Below are 20,815 nucleotides of genomic sequence, written 5' to 3'. Positions count from 1 at the left end.
CCTAAGCCTGTCCCATTCATAGAGATTAAAGAACATGCTTAGGTGGCATCTTGACTAAGGATTTAAGCACATGCTTTCCTGAAGAGGGGTTTATAAGCTGTTTCATAAGCTTCCCCCTTGAAGGTACTTATTAATCAAGCCTTATATTTTATTGTAAACAGTTATTCTCCTAAGCACTTAGTAAAATATACATTTTGTTTTCAAAAGTGTAATTCACATGTTTTGTATCTGCTAAACAAATACATAGAGCCTGATCCACCCATTGTTACGGTCTTTACAAGTAGGATGTCAATTAGCTTACATTAGGAAGTGAGTTAATGTCATTCTTATCTGGCAGTGGATGTTTTGGGCGTGCAAGAAATGCAACATAAAGCCTTAAGAGTGCCCCAGACCACTGGCAATGCAGGGCTCGTACAGACTAGTGATGTGGTGAAGATATCTATCTAACACATATGTAAACGGAGAAATCTGTCAGATCCCTCAGCAGGAGGGCCAGACGCAGTCTACCCACAGCAGTGGGGACATCACAGCACTTGCACAAAGACAATTGGGGGCATTGGGAAACATAAGGCAAGCATGAGCAGGAGCGACATTTTTTCAGCGGCTGGGACATGGGCTACTTAAAGGGCTGAACTGGCTTCAGTGTTTAACTCAGGAGAGGAGAGAAACACCTATCATCAGCTGGGTGGAGCCGGTCAACTGCATAGGTGTCTATGCCCTGACCCTTTCTGGGACATTTTGTGCTTGGCTAGTGTAGGTGGCTCCCTGCTCAGCTTACTGGTTTCTGAGGTGCCTAACTCTCCCAAGCACTTAATGGGGAGCCTAGCTCAGGACTGATTATGCCAAGTGGTAGGCCACCTAGGGGGTAGGTATTGCAATGGTAAGCAGAGCACTGCCTAAGCATCTTTGATGACCTAGGTCTAAGTAACTTTGGAGCCTGCCATGAAAAATTTATGGGATGTAGGTGCCTAAATCACTTAGGTGCTTTTGAAAATTTTACCCCAACTATCTCATTTTTTAAAAGCCATCAGTACTAAGCATGAGACAGTTCTCAACCCCGTGATACGTAAATGTGTATGGCTCTAAAGAAAAGGTCTTGGCACTGATCCTAGAAACTCTTGTGTGAATGGACCCAGGAGGGCCAGTTTGCATGATCAGGTCTTTGGTTTGCTTTGTTTTTAGATTCCCACCTTAATGATCTGTCCTTCTTTAAATGGTAGCTCTTCTTCTGCAGCATCAGGATTGGGGGACATTGTCAGTGGATCATAGTCAAAGAGGGCAACAAATATTCGAGGAGAAATATCCTCTGTGCCAGGATCTGTTTCTGATTCTTCATAAATATCTGGAGAAAGATGGTCCCGACTACAGTATCCATCTGTGAAAGTAAGATCAAAAGGGAGCAAAAATTCAGCAATGCAAGTCAGAATAATTTTTCAACTTGTTCAATTTAGGTCTGAAATTTGTTCCTAAATCTCTGTTTGAAATGGGACTAAATTACTGTGCACTCGGGAACTTATAATGTGCTCCAGCAGGGTCTACACAGGCCAGTTAGAGTGTAGCCCGCTAGTGCACATTAGAACTTGCATCCCTCTACCATGCACTAGTGCACTGTGCAGACAAGCCCTGTGTTTCCAGTGCTCAGAGGAACGGCACTAGAACACGACTAGCCACAAAGGTGTTTAAACAAAGTTATTGCTAGCATGGTCCCACCTTTCATGTGAATGGGACTAAGGTTAAACCAATACTATAAAAACAACAAAATATGTTTATGGTTCCCATACAGTTGTTTCTTGCCTACAGTTGTGTTGTAATCCATCTAGACCTTTGCATTTAAGCCAAATACATATTGACCATATAAATATATATATATTAAGACACTGATCCTGCATTGAACTTTGTGCAGGTGAAAGAGCCCAGTGCAGGATTGGGAATTATACCTTTGTCCAATGCATAGTAAAAGCCAGGTCCCTTCAAAGTACATCAAGTTGGGCACCCAAAACACAAACCACCTAAATCACTCAACTATTATCAAATTTTTTTTTAAAGGCCTGCTTTATATGTTAAATATATATATATTTAGGCCCATATTTCTGCTTTAATAATATCTGCATAATACAGATTGTATATTTATTGAAATAATTTAAATGTTTTATTTAGGATTTATTATAGAACTTTTTTTAAGATGACCCTCTCCACTTTCCCTACTCCTAATGCCAGATCACTGTTAAACAATTTTTTGTAATTAAAAAAAGGTCAGTTTAGAGGGGTACAGCTTCAAGGGAATGGCTACTGAAACTTGTGTCCAGAACACTAGAAAGAAGGTGGTTAAGGAAATGCAGAACAGCCAAAGGGTGGGAAACACAGTTCAGCCAGGAAGCTTTACACAGGCACAAAGCACAGAAGGGAAGTGGAACAAGGACAGGACATGAACAAATGACTATGGAGATTTCCCCCCAGTTGCAATGATGTTTTATTTCCACTGTCACATGGACTGGAAATGCAAAACAGGGTTTTTCTTCAGAGTATTGCAAATTCTGTTTTTTAAGTGAGACAGGTCAAATTATGCCCTCCTGGACTGCCTTCAGCTGGAGTTAGTTACAAGCATGATTTGTGCACAGACTTTATCAAAACAGTTCTGAACCGGAATGGTAATGATTCAGGATGGTCACATGTCTGTTTCAGGCAATCAGACATCTTGTGAGCAGCTCAGTTATTTATATTCTGCTCAGAGGCTATATATATGCTGCTTGACTGGCTGCTGTAGGCCAGATTTTCAGCTGATGTAAACTGAGCGACTCCTTGAACTATGTTGATTTATGCCAACTGATGATCTGGTTCAAAATATTCAGAGCTTTTTGCTCTCAAACCTAAAAAACCTAGATACCTACCTGTAACTGTTGTTCTTTGAGACATGATGCTCATGTGTATTCCATGTGGGTGTGTGCGCACCCTGGGCACTGTAGCTGGAGAACTTTGCCTAGCAGTATCCATAGGGGTGGTGCTCACACTCTGGAGCCTAGCCCTTCCTCTGCCCCAGCGTCCTCAGTTCCTTTGCACCGAACATCAGAAGTACAGACTCCGATGCCGAGGGGACAGAGGATGGACTGTGGAATATACGTCTGCATCACATCTTGAAGAACAGCAGTTATGGGTAGGTAACCATTTTTAGTTCTTTGAGTAGGTCCAGTTGTGTATTCCATGCAAGCAATATTTGCAGGAGGTGGGGCACAGAGTCTATTTAAAGGAGGACGGCAGGACTGCCTTCCAGAAGTTTGCATCTGATCTGGACGTAGCCATGATGGCACAGTGGTTGGCAAAAGTATGCTCAGAGGACAAGTTGGCCGCCCTGCAGCTGTCCAATATAGAAATGTCATTTAGAAATGCCATTGACGTTGGCTGAGCTCTAAACTAACATTTAAACTAAACCTAATGTACTACTACTGCTATATACAAGAAAAGGTTTCAGAAAACAGAGCAAAAGCGTCTGGTGAAGACACCACACAGCATTCTGACTCCAGCCATGGGCGGAGAGAAGGAACTGAAGGGGTTGGGCCAGCACTGCTCTTATACAGCCAGAGGAGGGGCTAAGGCTGCATCTACTCAAAGAAGAACACTTTTTTATTATTGATTTGTTTAAATGTTTACTTTGGCTTCTTTTTTGCTTCATTTGAAAGATGAAAACAAAACTTAATGCTTCTCCCAGCTTCAGATCTGGCCTAAGCTACTTTTAGGTGGGAACTGTGTAAAGATCTGAAAGGTTGAGAATTTTGTACAATTATGCAATGGCTTCTTATGTTGATGAAGCAGCAAACATCAATAATGGGTGGGAGACAATTACTACCTTACATATGTCAGTTAGCACTTGTAGTGATACAAATGAGTACACATACTTTTTAAAATAAATTTTATTTTTACTTTCACTTAAGGTCTGATCCAAATCCCAGTGAAGTCAATGACAAGGCACCCATTGACTCCCAGGGGCTTCAGATCAGCCCTAAGCCAAACCAATAAACTAGGAGTGATGACTGAGTAGCGCTGCTTCTCACTATGGAACGTTTGGTGATAATGAACCTCCCCATTTTGTCTCTGTCTAGTGCTAGATTTATGAATCAAGTTGAAAGCTGATCTTTTAGATCAATGAGTGTTCAAAGGTGCATACATTAGGTGTTAATTGATGTTAAACAGCCATGGAGGATAAAGGAGTAGCTTCACAGAGGTTCATGCAATGCAGTGTGCTTTGACTTGTTTCAGTATGGAAAGCTGGTTGCATGACAGTTATCAGTGGATGACTAAGGGCTCTTCCTCCCTTACAGCTGAGCTGAATAAACTTACCTGGAAGCAGGGCAGACAGGACTTAAGAGTTAGCTCCCCTTGCATTCTGCATTGCATGCAATGTTGTCATACAGAAATGGCACTCATTAAACACCCAGCTCTAAATGTGTCTGTGTCAGAAAGGAGGAAGAAGGGTCGGCATACCGTATCTATAGTCAGAGGCCATGGTACGCTGCTGAGACCATTTCTTGTGTCCATCAATGCTGCGATAATAAGCTTCTTCTTTTACAGGTGAAATATTTCCCTCACTACCTGACCGAGACCGACCGCCTTCACTGTTACTGTCCATTGTAATTTCTATGGAGAAAAAGGGAACGATCTATTAAACATACTTTATAGTCTTCTCAGTGGAGGCTCCTGTAGGACAAGCTTTGCCTACCTTATTTTCTGACTCAGTTATAGCAGGATGGTTAACCACCTGCAGAACTGTGTGTGGCAGTTTTACTGACTGATTCTCCAGTGATTCTTCTATAGCAGAGGCACACAGAAAGGGGAGTTTGTTTTTTTAAAGGGTCTTGCCTTCGTGCTTTTTAAAACTTGCCTGGATTTCTGGAGGGTAAATGCAGACTCTGAGTTCTGTGGGGCAGGAAACTATATTTTTGTTCTGTGTTTGTACAGTGCCTAGTACAATGGGATCCTGGTCCATGATGGGAGTTCCTAGGCGCTATGATAATACAAATAATAAACAACAACAATCAGTGTTGTAATCCTATGTCCCACTTTGGCAAGGTCAAGGTAAAAATGTAAAATACATTTTATCTTTGGAAGTAGATTATCTAAAACCAGAATTAAGTTGAAAATTTTCTGTTTCCAAGGAGATGTTAATGGAAATACCTTCGTAATCTAACAGGGAAATAATCTAAAATAAGTTTAAAATTGGGGGCCTTTTGGATAAAAGATGTGTCCCAGGAAATATTTTTCGTAGAAGTATCACAATTTTGGAGTTCCCACCTGCTAACTATTCCTTCCGGAGTTGATTTATCACTTTTATGGACTTCCTTTCATTTTATATCATGCAGGCAAATTAATAGCTGGAAACTCCAGCTATCACCATAAGATTTTAACTGTGTTGTTGATTGACTTGAAGCTAATTTTCAAGGAGAGAACAACATATGAACAGTGAAACCCTTATAAAAACAATATTACTGACCTAAGAATAATAGTAACATTTTAGTGATGCTGAGCAAATTTGCAGTGCTCAATATATTTCTTAAGGGAATAAACTGTGACACTGTAATTAAACCCATACTGATAAATGTAGGCAGCCCTATGTTCTTTGGGCCTTAATGGAATAAAACCTCTACTAATTGCAGTCAATGGGAGTTTTGCTCCAATAAAAACTTTAAAAAAAAAAAGTTGGGCCAAATTCTAAAGAACCCTCTTTTTATGATGACAGAGCCATATCTGTTTTATTCAGTCCTCATTCAGGCAAAACTCCCTTGGAAGTCAATAGGAGCTTTGCCTGAGTGAGGACAATGTGATCAAGTTGGTACAATGATCTGTTACAGGGTTTGATTGGATACATTGGTTTTATTCAGTCTATCTGCTCTGCAGATCTATTCCCTTTCTATTCTTCTGTAGCAAGCCTTCAGAGGATGACTATTTTGTGATTTTTACCCAATCCTTGTCTTGACTGATGTACATTATTGACGTGGGTAATTATTACATCATGGGTACATATTTATCACCAATTAGATTTTTAATAGCTAACAAATCGGTTATGTTGATTTTATTAAATACCCTGCTGAGTTAAGAGAGCCATGTGTACTGCATGCCTGGTAAAGCAGCTTCACATTAGTTCTGTTCCTGTGAACACTCTTAGAAATCTGTTCTCTTTGTTTAAACATGGCAATAACATCAAAGAAGTCAGCAGTTAGGAATCCTGGACCATAACCACATCCCATTAAGAATGATACTGGATAGGGTCTTTCATCAATTTCACAGAAGACTAGAGGGTAGTTCTTTCATTAGATATTGAAAATACTGCCACTGTGGATTATGTCTTATCAGTGTTAGACAATATTGTAATTCAATCCTAATGCGACTTCCCCAGAAAAGCATTCACAGAGCATACTTACTGCAAAATACACTAACGCATTCTTGAACTCACACTAAAGAAGCAGATTAGAGCCTTATATTTTATTCTCTGTTTAATTATCAATTTGAATGTGGACTGATTATAAAAAAATGAATTCCTTCTTATCTACTTCATAAAATGCTGCTCTTTAGCTACCGAACAGTGAAGTCATTATTTAATAGTTCCTTGGGTTCCAGTCTTGGTTAGAGAAAGCAAGGCCTCCTATATTTATTCAGGCTCCCGCCCAATCTACATCTTTCCATTAAAATCAAAGTTAAAGGAAAATCCAAAGGATTAATTTAATCAAAATTATTTCAGATCCCACCCCCAACTATTTGTTGTTAAATTATAAAAAAGAAAATCTTAAATGCACAATATATTTTAAGTATTCCAGGCCTAATTCCCCCCTCTCCCCCCCAAAATATTTACTCTTGGGGGGAAAAAGCTACAAAAAACAAAAGGGAGACATTGATCTAGCAAACATCAGCCTAAACGGAGAATGTTTATCAGCTGATAATTATCTGGCTCAAATAAGTGTCACAGGTTGATATTTGCATATGCACTTTCTGGACCTGATTTTCTCTTTACACTTTTTTTTTTCCTTTAACACCAGTAATTCCATTGAGTGAAGTTACTTCTGATTTGTAGCAGTGTAAGTGGGAGGAGAATCATACTCTCTACATATACTTATTAAAGGCACTTGGCATGCTTTTATGAATTACAGTTGTATTTTTTTTAAAATCCACAGTTATCATAAATTACTATTGTGTCCTTAATATCCATTAGTTTTCCCCTTCAGAGCAAAATCTTGCTAACTTTACAAATCTGTAGAGGGTGCTATACACCACAGAAAAGTTTTTGTTTAAATTTCCTATATGGTTATTCTGCTGTGTATCCATTGGAGGAACTGGGAGAAAACATTTCATGTTTAACAATTAAAAAACCCGTGTTGCTTTATATTAAGTATCACTATGAGGTTGCTTTCTGTGTGGAAAGTTTCTCATTCACAGATAAAGTTTTAGGACAGAACTGCTTAATGTTGCCTTGAGTTCTCTGGATTTCTGTGTACACTGTTAATAAGGAATCATCTAATGTAAGCACAGGCACCGGAAGAATTACATCACATGAAGATTTTATTTTTGTACATAGTCTACAGTTCTCCATTTACACGCCTGTGATTCTTGCATTTCTGTGTGGTTGTTCCTAGTTGTTTGTGTGGTTTGCAAGTTTTGGTGAAAGTGTTTTTGTGCTTGGTGTCTTGATTCCATTATCTTGTCTGCAGTACTTTTTGGAATTTCTTGCACATGGCAAAATATATATTTTAGGTCATGATTTAACCAGAACAGAGATGGCTTGATGAGAAAAAGCAAATCTAATGGACATACTTCAGTCTTACTTGCTCATTTAATTTAATAACCTCAATTTTCCTTGCTGAATTCCAAAAAGTAGTTAAGAGAATGGAAGGTGAAGGCAAATTGATGGTAGATGAATGGAATGATGGATGGATGGATGAGTGGGTGATTGCAATTATTTTAGGTATCATATTCATAGCATGTCCACGCCTTAATTTATTTTAAAGAATGAACTGTCTACTGTAGGGTTTAAATTGTAGCTATCATCAACCAAAGCATAGATATTGATCCAAAGCTCACTGGAGTCAATGGAGAAACTCCCACTGATGTCAGCAGGTTTTGGTTCAGACCCTTAAAAAATCTTCAGTACGCTCATATTTAACCTAAGACAAAGTTGGTTTTAATCTTCGTTCATCTTATATGAAGGATTTAGAGTTATTGTGGTTGAAAGGTTTTGGGCTTTGTTTGTTTGTTTGTTTTACCAATCCCCCAGCTCGGCGGCTGTAAAGAATAGAAATGCACCAATCAGGCCAACTAACCAATGGAAGGGACCAACATTGGTCGAGACCTTTGTGGGACTGCACTGGCATGAGACAACCTTCGACCCGTGTGCTCCACCCTGTCAGGTCGTCCAGTGGATGATGGATTCCCTAAAAGCTAAAAAACAAAAACAACAGGTTTGCAAGTTACACAGCTGGGTGCATAAAAAGGGCACGTTAATCATGTCAATCACTTTCCGAAGCATAAGCTCTAAAGGCAACTAAACTTAGTTTTTAACTGAAAGGTTAGCTGAAAAGTTCTAGTGATGCCTTCTAAACCTGCAAAAGAAAAACGGTTCCCTGAAAAATGGCGCACCCTTTGTAAACAGCAGTCACACATTAAAACAAAGAAATAATAATAATAATTTTGGAAACATTCTTTTGCCTTTGTCATTGCTACTAACTTGGCTCAGAGCACTTTTAACTCTCCCTGAAGAGGACTAAGACCACTCATATTAGAGCTGTGAAGACAGTATATGATGGGGTCAGGTCACTGCATTTAGTTTTTTTACCTAGATTGTTTTGCACACTTTGCAGCACACTAACCAGTATATGTCCTTTTCCTCTTGGGGTCTTTGAGAACACTGCTCCTCTCAAAATGCCTTTTGTGGTTACAGGCTTTTTAAAAGTCACTAACCCTTGCAGAAGAGATTCATACAAATTTCACCTCACACCACAGCTGGTTCTCTTTCTGTTCACTAATTTGCAATAAATATTATTTTAATGCTTTCCAGGGTGTCTCTTTCAACAACTGAGATTAAATGCAGCCTTGGCACCAATTTTAATAGGAGAATTTTTAAATGATCAATTCAGAATAAACTGCTGGGCTAGACATACAGCAGCAGCTGAATCTACTCTTACATAAGACATTAGATTGGAGACAGCCAGTCTTTGGACAGTTGCAGACTGAGAGGCTAAAAACTTGTTTAGTTCTCTTTGGGAACAGAGAGGCCTAAAGATGCAAGTTCATGAAGGCTCTCTTGTGGGTTAACATACAGAAATGCAAATAGGCAGGATCACAGAGGCACCTTGCGGATTAAGATGTGGAATGGCATTGGCTTGTCCCTCTGGTAGAAGCTGTTTGCCTGCAATCTCATTTGGAGATGCAGTCTGCAACTTCAAAGGCAAGAAGAGATGGTCTAAAAAAGAGGGCAAAGAAGTGACAGTGCAGGAAGAAGGTGGAGAATGGAAACACGGTGAATCCTGTGACTCCAAGAAGCTTGCTTGGTCACTGTCACTGGGGGGAGAAGATATTTTTTGGTACTTGCCCAGAGAGAAGGACTGAAGATGAAGAGCAATTCCTGAAAATCTGGGAGCGAGGAGAGCAAAAACAACATGACAAAATGGAATCTTAAAGACAGACCATCAAAATAAAAATTCGTGAAACACTTTTTCTTTTTTTCCAGTTAAAGATAAAACCTATTTTTACTTTTTAAAGCAATATTCTGATAGTCACTTTAAAGATAAAAACAAACTTTTGGAAAATTATAGTTCAGCTAACCCTTAATTAAAATTTAGATTCAGTTGTCCTTTAACAAAAGCAGCCATTATTGTAATTTGTTCTGTGGGAAAATCATTGTTGTAAAGCAAATTAAACTGATTTCAGCATGCTACAAAAGAAGCTTGTGAAGCAAAATGCAGATTAATAAATAAAAAATCATGGGGGGAGTAAAGAAATAAAACCACCACCAGTAGATAGGTCCCAAAGATGGATTTTAAGAAAAAAAATCAAAAAAGTGGGAGGAGGAAAAGAAAAGAAAGAAAAGAGATGGATTTGACAGGCAGATGTTAGAAGGAAGTTTTATTTCACACACCAGAGAGTTTTCTGCATCTCTGTGGGATGGCTCTGCATGTGGAACAGCTGCCCTAGAGTCATTCACTTGTAAGTTGATCTTCCAGAATCGCTGAACATCTTTGCTAGTCAAATTATCTGTTCTATTGCATTTTTGAGTCTCAGACTTCTTCTCATAACTGGGCTTGGCCTCCTCACTTCTGGGCTCTATAAAGGAAGGACCCAAGTCGTCAAAGTCTTCTTCAATGCTGCTTTGCCTGGTTAAAGTTTTCCTGCGAGCAAGCAATGGTCTTGTGCTTTTTCTGCATGAACAGTTATCTGTCTCTGCACAACAGCTAGGCACAACATTGGCAGAAATCAAATCATAAGCATTTCTGAAAGTAAAACGAGATTCTTCTTCCTCACTTCCACAGTCTAGTCCGCTGTCAGGGCTTCTCGTTAAGGATCTACTGTAGTTATAGCCTTTGTCTTCTGAAGCAAAATTCTCCATGCCTGAAATTCTGTGCTTGGCTGGGTACCAAAAGTTATGCTGTTTGTCTTGATTGTAGGGTCTAGGTGGTCTAGTGCATCTAGCTACCATAGGTTTCATTTTATAGGGCATACCAAAACCCTGTTTCTGCAATAGTTCAGAATATTCAACATCCTCTTCGGCTACTTCTGGGATACTGAAAAGCTTTTTACTGTGGTGTATCTGCTGTGAAAAGTCAGGCTGTTCCAAAAAAGCAGCTTCAGTGGTCCTATTCTTAGAGCATTCCTTAACAATATGTGATGTTAAAAAACAGGTGGGGAACAAACAGCGCGTGATAAAAATAAAATGGGAGGGAAAAGGGGGAGGAGGAAAGAAAAATAAAGACAGAATTAGTTTTAGAGCAATGGCAAACATAAGGCATGCAGTTTATTCAGTGAGGGGGGATGTCATGCTCTGAACAGGAATCTGAAAATAAAGACATGATTAAGTTGGCTTGGTGTCAGCTAGAACACGGGCGGTCAGTAAAAACACAGCTGATATTGTGATGCTTTAACAAGAATAAACCCATGCATTCAACACAAAGCAATAAAAGCTGCATACAAGTTTAGCCGTGGTGAGAGTGGAGGTGAAGTTAGAATATGGCGCTAATGCTTAGTGTTCTTTGTGCTCTATGCCAAGCTGGGATTGTTTTAGTCCGTGGAGCGTATCTCGGAAAGCTTTCTACTGCAGAGTTTTCTCTCTTGCTTTGCATCTGTTAAAGTATCCTAGGTGATTAACAAGAAACTCCACAATGCCATCCTGCCCAAAGACAGCAAACTCAGGGCAGGTATGAAGTCATACAGGGTTCCCTGCAAATGTCAAAATAGGAGTTCTTGTGTCCTCCATAACCTCATAAAAATTACACCCTCGTTAAGCGTGGCTTCCACAAAAAAGATCCTGAGAACTGGGGGCTACCTGCAGCCATTGGTCCATGCTGGATCTGTCATCCTAAATCGGCTTAATAAAATTCTTACTTGACAAGCAACCTGTTACTTGACCCAAATATAAGTCTCGGTACATACCAGATGTAAGTAAGAACTACAGTGGACAGGACAAAATCTGAACAGCTTAGATAAATGAAATAAAAGACACATTTTATTTTTAGGCTTACAAAAATTGAGGAATAGTGTAATTGAAGGATCCTATGCAAGTGTCTCTCTCTGGGACTCTGAAGCAGATGCTGAGCTATCCAAATTAATGAGAAAAGAGGTGTTGGCTTTGATCTATGGAGTCCTTAGCTATTTGGGTCATGGAGACCACCCCTCTCTGCTGTCATTGGGGTAAAGCACAATCAGCTTGGGACTTCTGAGCAGATAGCGCCTGGATTCATGCACGTGGGTAGTGAGGGCAGGATCTTTCTTAATGCATCCGATGAAGTGAGCTGTAGCTCACGAAAGCTTATGCTCTAATAAATTTGTTAGTCTCTAAGGTGCCACAAGTACTCCTTTTCTTTTTGCGAATACAGACTAACACGGCTGCTACTCTGAAACCTTAGTGACTTTGGAATTCTCCTTCCCCTTTGGTCCAACAGAGCCGTAGTTTGCTGACATTCCAGGGACATTACAAAGCCCGTTGCTCAGGCTGTCTCTGAGCAGACAGACTGAGCTGGCTATTGCTTTATTTTTCTTCAAAGGCTAGGGAGTTTTTAAAAAAATTAATTTTTGACACTACAGTAGAACCGTAGAGTTACAAATACCAGAATTATGAACTGATCAGTCAACCATACAGCTCAGTTGGAACTGGAAGTATGCAATAAGGCAGCAGCAGAGACAAAAAAACCAGCAATACAGTACAGTGCTGTGTTAAACGTAAACTACTAAAAAAATAAAGGGAAAGCAGCATTTTTCTTCTGCATAGTGAAGTTTCAAAGCTGTATAAAGTCAACGTTCAGTTGTAAACTTTTGAAAGAACAATCATAACGTTTTGTTCAGAGTTATGAACAACTCCATTCCTGAGGTGTTCCTAACTCTGAGGTTCTACTGTATTCATGTGAATTATTTTTTAATACACTTTTTAATTGTCTATTGTGTTCAGAGCTTTTTTGAAAAGGTTTCATAAATATGGAAAAAATATAAATAAATGTGCATTAGGAATAGTTTTGAACAGACTCCAAACATCCTCAAGTTTCATGGATGCTCCAACCTGATATTCAAGTTTGGATCTCTTTCTAGATTACACATCAGCCTTCATCTGAAGAGCAACTGAAGGGAATAATAACCACATAGTAAAGTGAGTCATGCATCTGGTACACTTTCCTTTAGCATAAGGGTATCTATTAACTTGGTACAGAATACTGAACGTTAGCTATCTGCAATCATAGCTCAAAGTGCATGGGTTGGTGTACTTTCAAATGCAAATCACATATGCATTTGAAAGAGTTCAATTCGCTTAATGTGTTTTTTGTTTCTTTTTTAATTACAGCAGCTGCAAAGCTGAATTGGATTTAGCAAAACAGGGACACAAGTATTTTAGTTCTAGAACCTGATCTAAAACTTAAAGTAATATAGTTATAAATGCAGTGGTAAGTGTCCTCCAAATTCTAAACTTACTCCCTCTGCCCTAAATTTATGTGCTTAAATTCTGCTTCTGCACAGCCATTCAAACAACAGATGTTAACCATGAACCTTGGGGCTGATCCTCAGATTGCATTAAATCAGCATATACCCACTGACTTTAACATAGATATGGTGATTTACCCCAGCTGAGGATCTGGTCTGTGTGTTCAAAGTTGGGCTGATAGTACTGTTAATGCTGATGTAAAAAGTAGTAGTAAATAAGCTACTGATTCATAAAGAACTAGAGAGGTCTAGGGATAATTCCGTGTTTGTCTAGTGGCAGTCAGAGCCATTTCATTTTCAAGCTTTTACAAGGATACTAAAGAGGAGAATGAAAGATTTTTTTCTGAAAATGTACTTGACAGTATCTCTTTATAAGTTGCATAAATCCTAAGTCTGTGTATAAAATATATAGAAGCAGTTATAGCAATGGTTACAATATCCCTATGTATGTACTTTGCATAAAGGTATAGCATGTTCTTTAGTAACCCAGCATTTTGGTTGTGGGAAGAACGGCCTGTAGGTTTCTGTATAGTTTCAGTCATATAGCTTGTTAAGAAGAAGCATCTTAGCATGGTAATGGTATATACATAAGAGGCAGTTACTCCGTCATATTACAGAAAACAGAAATTCTATGTTGGGAAAGTTTAGTGTTTGCAGTGTGTATTTTAATCAGATGAATAAAATCACCTTGTAGGATGAATCCTCCCATGCAGTGTTTGGGACATCATTCCTGACATATGTTCACCATTGTCTTCTCTGCCACCAGAAGCTCATTAATGATCGCGACACTAAGATTAATTGACTATGGGCTTTATCCACGCTATTGGGAATCCATATTGCACTGAATAAAACTCCCCAAATCCATTACCAGCATGCACTAGAAGGATCCCGTGGGGGTAGTTCCAAAAACCTGGTCAGTAATATGGAGAGGATGTCCACAGGATATTTAAATTCAAAGACATGTATGTGGATGTGCATGCATGCACACATCAGAAAACCTCTAGTGGTCTGGGTACACGTTCCATATACTGCAGCACAGCTGCACCCCCAACTGTGCAGCAAAACAGATAATGGCATAACAGCCCAAGGACAGTCTTCAATATGTGAAGCTCTTGGCTAACACCAGAGAACTGAGTATTAAGTGGATTTCATAAGGGGTACTTTACATTATGAACAGCATTCATCCCAGTTCTAGTCTGTAGGCCACTGTGAACGGTAATGTCCACAGCAGACTAACAAAATGATAGGGCGTAGAAAGAAGGAAGAACTTGGCTTGCCCTTCTCTGAAGCTTAAGCCCCCCTTTTCCGTCACTCTTACCTTGAGTGTGTTGTGTGATGTTACACTGACTCGTCTTCTTCCTCCATCCTCCAGCTGCATTTCTGAGTACAACTCTTCTTCATCTTCCTCCATAATATCGGACAAGTCGGAGCCCCTACTGCTCTCCGTGTGGTACTCCTCACTCTGGCAGTAGTGTGGCTATTGGATGGGATGGAAAAGAAAAAAGGCTGCAAGGTTTAAAATCTGAAGTGACAGTGCCCCCACAAATGGGGGGCAAGGCAGCAACTGGCAGCTTGAATATTGCAATAATACCTTGTGTAACCCACACTAACCAGATGCAACTCTCGGTAGCCCTCAAGTGGCTAGATAATATACAAAGGTTTATTAGCTTGCTCACACTTTAAATTCCAGAAATCGCAGATTCAGTCCCTGCATATCACCCAACCAGGGGCATCATTACACTTGCACTTCCACTACACCACAAACCTCATGAAACCCTGATTTAAAAAAAGCTCTTTGATTTACAGAGGCCCTGCATGTGTCAGTGGATTTGCTGACCATCTGTGAAGCCTCCAACTGAGATAGTGAATTCCATTCACATGTAAGCTACTCTTCATTGTCATATCTGATGTTTTCTATATCTAACAGTAAACCCCACGTGACTCTTCAAGAGTACCATTTAGTTCTTACATAATGTTTCTATATTGTAAATTTTCACTGGCTGATGAGGGTCAATGATCTCATTCTATTCAGGCATCTAGGGAGCAGAATTGATAGAATTTTAATGTCCTTCTAGAGTTAGTTCCACTAAATTAAGTTGTCTGTGTTTTCAACTAGGTGGAACGGATGGAAGAAATGAGCTATGTTATTGAATTGCTGGTGTTAAATTTAATCGTCTTTGGTAAATTCTTGTTTTGTTTTACTAGTGTCATGATTTATATCCACAGGCCAGATAACAAACCAAACATTACTGTGATTCTACATCTACAGGTACATTTTTAAAATGAGGCATCTAATTTTCTGTACAAAATCACACTTGTGCTTCAGATCTGTCAGTAGTTTCATTTGCTTGTGCAAATGCTTAAGTCGAGGCCTACTTAAAATTTATAGGCCCAAAAGTCTCACACATGCACTGCATAAAAACTAAAATGCAAATCTCAATGTAGCCGATAACACATCTTCCTACTTTGTTGGTGTAATCTTCTCATTCTCAAAATACGGACAGCAAAAAAGTACAGATCTTTATATACAGTTTGAGTCTGAAGCATAGCAATTCAGGATAGGGTAGGCCCAAACAGAAATTCCAGGTCTGAATATACTTTAATGTGAAGTTTGGCTCCAGATCCGAATTTCATGGGGCAGATCCTCAACTGGTGTATTCCAGTGTACACTGATTTATGTTAGACAAGGATCTAGTTCCGCATCTCTATAATGGGCCAGATCAGAGGCTCAAATCCAAACACCCTTCCATCTAGATATGTTCAGATTCAAATGTGAACTACATAGCTCAGTCCCACCTTCAGTGTCAAGGAAGTGGTACTATATGCTGTAGAGACAATTTCCTGTTTGCCTCAGAAAAAGGATTTTGGAGAATAAGTTACTGAAATATTAGATTGTCAGAGAGCAGAAGTTACTCTTTCCCCAGAAGAAATACTACAGCAGAAGCAATTTTCGTAGAGCAGAATCACTTCCTATAGTTCCATAATGTATTGGCATCAATAAACTGCTGTAAACTTCCAGAAATGAAATGAAATGTCTGCAGTAAGCAATTATCCTGAAGTGAAAATATGTTCACTCTCCAAATATTACAGCAGACTTGCACTCTCTTGATCCCTAGACAATAGTTCTGGAGATCTCAGTGTGTATCTCTACAATGTGCCTCAGCTGTATGAGATGTTCATTAATGCTAAGATCCTTCTTTCATTACTTATGGGAGCCAGCTTGGTCCAGTAGATCAGGCACTGGCCTGGGAGGCAGAAGACCATAGTTCTATTCACAGTTCTGCTGCTGACCTGTATGACTTTGGGCAAGTTACTTCTCCTCTCTAAGCCTCCATGTCCCCTACTGTAAAATGCAGATAATGATACTTACTTTCCTCTGTAAAATACTTTGTAGTCTATGTATAAAAGCTAAGAATCGTTATTATTGCTATCCAAGGGAATGGGATCAAACCCATGAATGTTTTCAGTTTCCCTTAGTTGTATTACATGAGGGGGTAATTCTAAGAATAAAAGCCACTGCAGGAATTAATACTTTCAGTTAGTTTATGAAATGAAAGAGTCCCAGAATTTGGTCTGATGCTCTCACTTTCACCCATGCCATTCCAATGGAGTCTTGCTTCCAATTTCAGTGAGTCAAACCCTGTTCTCGGTTATAATACAGACAATACAAGGGAGTTCATTGCGGACTGCACTGTGTAAATAAGAGCCACGTTTGTGATATCATGTAGATTATCAAAGGTTGTTATTGCCAGAGAAAAGCTGCACAGCTACATAGCAGGAACCTTTCAAACTATATCCAATGCTTATCTGCTGTTGATTTAATAACAGAGGTGTCTGTTAAATACCCACCAATTATTTAATGAAAACCTTCTAATTGAGGTGTTAGAACTTGTTAAGACATGTAATGCAATTAGCTCAAATTTATGTAAGAATAATTGTACAATTACATTCTGTGTTAGTAATAGATTAATTCGTTTCAAAATATTGAAGCATCTAATGGGCATGTAACAAGATATTGCAGCTCAAACAATTTGAACAGACTTTTAAAAAAATCATTGTGTTTTGGGCCCCCATCCTGCAAACACATATGCACATCCTTAATTTGAAGGCAGTGAGTAGCTGCAGTGAAGTCCAGGGTAAGCCTTGAATATTTTTATTTCAATGGTAGTTAGCCTTTAAAAATCCTAATTGCCTTGCCCAAAGTCACACAGGAAGTCTGTGGCAGATCCAGTGACTGTTTTGATTTGGAAGGGATGTGATCTATATAATCACAAATGGAATTTTTTAAAATCCATATATTATGTTACACAGTTACAGAAATATAGACCACAGCAGTCATCTCCATTAGTATCAACAGAACACCACTGTTGAACAACATCGTTTTAACCTGTGTTTGTGGTTGCCTGCTTTGATTTCTTTCTTTCTATCTACTTCATGCATGAGACACAGCAAGTGAGACTATGCCAAAAGCTTTTAACTGGGCATAAATGCATAGTATGGCATCAACTTCAGAATACCAATGAGTACACACAGACTAAAGCCACACTATAATAAGCTAACAAACTATTGATTGCCTTATAGTGAATTAAGCTACCAGATTCTTTCAAAATCACAATTACGCCTAAAATCTTATTAAAAAAACACCTCCTATTAAACTTCCTGGTTAGGTCTGGATGTAGTAGAATTCCATACAAAAAGTACAGAAATTGGCTCTTTACTAACAAATTATGCAGTACAATTTTTCAGTTTTCTTAAATAGTTAAAATGAGCAATTAAGCTGCAAGTAGGTGCCTCTCTTATATAGCTGAAATATAAACAGGTAATAATCAATTTGTATTGAATGAACACAGAACAGCTGCCTCACTAAACAGAATTCATCTGTTGAACTGAGAAACTTTAAAGTGTTACTTTTTAGGGGAAAGGAGTAGGGTATTTTGGCACAGTAGGTGTAGGGTGACCATATGTCCTAATGTTAGGGGCTTTGTCTTATATAGGCAACTGTAGCCTCCCCTGAAAATAAAAGTGTCCCATTTTTTTTACACTTGCTATCTGGTCACCCTAACTGGGTGTGACCCTAAGAACCCCTCAATGTGAACTGGAAATGGGTTCACTGTTCCGTAACAGTAACTCCTGAGAGGCCTGACAAACTCACTACACCCAACATGTTTTTATAGTAAGAGGGTGAAGTGAGGTCTAATAAAAGCTTATGTCATACTGGTCCTCATCATCATTGTGAGATATATGTAAGGACGATATTTAAGGAATTGTGTACGTATTCGGTTTTAAAATCTGAATCAAAACAGGGTTGTCAGGCAGGTTTTGACCAGACAAACGATGTATATTCACCTGCCTGCCTCAGTTCATATGTAACAAAGGCACTGTAAGCCAACACAATGGAAGGCTGTTTGCATACAATGTCAACATGTGGCTGTGTGGCCAACATGGAACCAACACGCCAGGGAATAAACCAAGGGGGTTCATCCTGACTCAGGGAACAAAATCATGAACTTTGGGGATATAAAAAGAAGGCCAAACAGGACACCTTTTTATCCTTCACGGAGGAAGCAAAAAGGACAGTGATTTTTGCATTCATGAAAAGGGGGATCCCAGCCATGTTGGTTGGAGATGCTGAGAGAGAGCTTTAGGGAGAGAAACTAGTTTAGACTGTTAGCCTGTTAAAGTTAAATTTAAACTCTAGGAAATGTATTATACTTTTTGTTTTATATGTATTCATATCTCTTCCATTGTTATCCCTACTCACCATCTCTTAAATCTTAGCCTTTGATAATAAACTTATGACTATTCTCACCATAAATATACCTCAGTGCTGGGATGTTGTATTGGAGCTGATCCTCACTAAAACCAAACAAGCGGGTGTGTGTACTGGTCTTTTGGGACAGCTTCCCTGGTAATTTCTGTGAGTGTGAAGTGGTTAAGGGCTGGACACTGCAGGGGAACACCATAAAGGGGTCTGGAGGGTACCTATAGCTAACCTGTAAGGCAAAGCAAGGGCTGGCATGGCCCTGAGGAGATTGTTTGGGTGGTGTCACAGATCTGACACCCAGTTAAGCACAATCAAGTCTCTCTCTCTGAGACAGGGGTTACAAGGAGATTCACAATCCTGGGTACCCTAAGAAATTGTCACAATGGGTTAATGAGCTTAGAAAGTGTTCTATCTCTAGAACTCAGTAAAACAGAGAGGGGGTTCAAAGTGGGCTTATAAAAATGGAGACAACCAAAATCGTAGTTTTCTATATGATTCCCATTATTGTAGTGTCTGAGCACCTTACAATTTTTAATGTCCTCTCAACACCCTTGTGATATAGGACAGTGCTACTGTCCCCATTTTACAGTTGGGGAAACCTAGGCAGAAAGATATTGAGCGACTTGCCCAAGGTTACACAGGATGTCTGTGGCATAGTAGGGAATTGAACCTAGCTCTCCAGAATGCCAGGCTAGCACCTAAATAATGGAGCAGACTTCCTTATGAAATCAATAGTTGCTTTAGAAAATCTTGGCCTAGAAGCACATAAAATAATTTTAAATTGTATTATATCTATTGGTTTAATCAACCTGGTGCACCTTTAAGTTTCACCTGCAAACTGCTCATTTGCTGCACAAGTCAGGTAATTGCATGTGCAATCAGATACTTCCATTGTGTTTTGAAACACAATTCCCGTAGCTGCAGACTCAGATGCACCTTGCACATGGGTCTGGAGAGAGCGTATATAGTTTGTAGGTGCAACCTGAGTGCAGGAGTTCTACAAATTTGAACTACCGCCTCTACAGATGGAACCAACCCCCCAAGTCAAACATCTTTAAGGGGATTTGAAATCCAAAACAACATCAATATCTTACAAATGTCACTCTCTTGATAACGAGCTGAACCAAAATCCCAGAACACCCGGGTAACCTGCGTGTGCAAAACACATGTCACTGCTTGGACTCATCTGTAGCCACTGGTTTTTTTTTATTTGTTGTTCATTTATTGTGTGATGTTATGATTAACTAACATTCTATGTCATATATAATCATTGTATGCTAAATAGAATTAAATTGTAAGATTATAGAAGTATAAGCTTGATCTGTAGTTAGAAGGGATAAGTATGCATTAGTTATCTAAGTAAATAAGGCTGAAATACAAGGCCTACAGGCCTTTAAGATTTTAGCTTAGCCATACTAGGCAATTGGCTTAAGAAATGTTTGACATAAGTAAGTGACCAAAGAATGACCCTATGCTACAAGATTACGGGAGTGGGTGATATTGCAAAAAATTAACAGTAAGAGTAATTTTTTTGCTTACAAGATACCTGGTAGTCACATTTTTCTAATACATGCCCTAATTGCAAGGTGCATGATGTGCCTAACTGCTAATGAGGTACAGTCAGAATCACAGTAGAAAAAGGGGGTGCCCAGATTAGGAAAACTGAGCTTCCTACAAGAAAACTCCAGCAGGAACCATCCCTCTACTGATGATCAACCCATGAAAGATCCATCAGACCCTAACATTATCTAGGAAGATGCGATCGTAACCATATTTGTAACTTGTGCATAGGTCTGTAAAGAATTTCTATATGCTTGGGCAATCATGAATTTAATTGTGTAACATTAACAAAACTTGTACAACAGACTAGACCTTGTACTTGTGAATGTGTGT

The 20,815-nt window shown here is 39.2% G+C and overlaps 1 protein-coding gene across 27 annotated transcripts in view; it reads right to left on the bottom strand.

The window, feature by feature from the left end:
• The window catches only part of RIMBP2 (RIMS binding protein 2), a 293,820-nt gene that overhangs the window by 13,828 nt on the left and 259,177 nt on the right, over positions 1–20,815 (bottom strand). For 9 of the 27 annotated variants that reach the window (XM_043497940.1, XM_038373954.2, XM_038373946.2 and 6 more), the window contains 5 exons: positions 14,477–14,635; positions 10,115–10,846; positions 8,301–8,418; positions 4,477–4,629; positions 1,191–1,375 (listed from right to left, as the gene is read on the bottom strand). In XM_043497940.1, the coding sequence (XP_043353875.1) occupies positions 1,191–1,375; positions 4,477–4,629; positions 8,301–8,418; positions 10,115–10,846; positions 14,477–14,635 (1,347 nt within the window). The remainder of the gene's footprint in view (positions 1–1,190; positions 1,376–4,476; positions 4,630–8,300; positions 8,419–10,114; positions 10,847–14,476; positions 14,636–20,815) is intronic. The other 18 variants (XM_038373958.2, XM_038373960.2, XM_043497949.1 and 15 more) reach the window with 3 other exon arrangements.

The sequence above is a fragment of the Dermochelys coriacea genome, chromosome 15, assembly GCF_009764565.3.
Source record: "Dermochelys coriacea isolate rDerCor1 chromosome 15, rDerCor1.pri.v4, whole genome shotgun sequence".
Taxonomy (NCBI): Eukaryota; Metazoa; Chordata; order Testudines; family Dermochelyidae; genus Dermochelys; species Dermochelys coriacea.
Note: the sequence above shows the minus strand (reverse complement) of the source record. Positions and strands in the feature narration are given on the sequence as shown.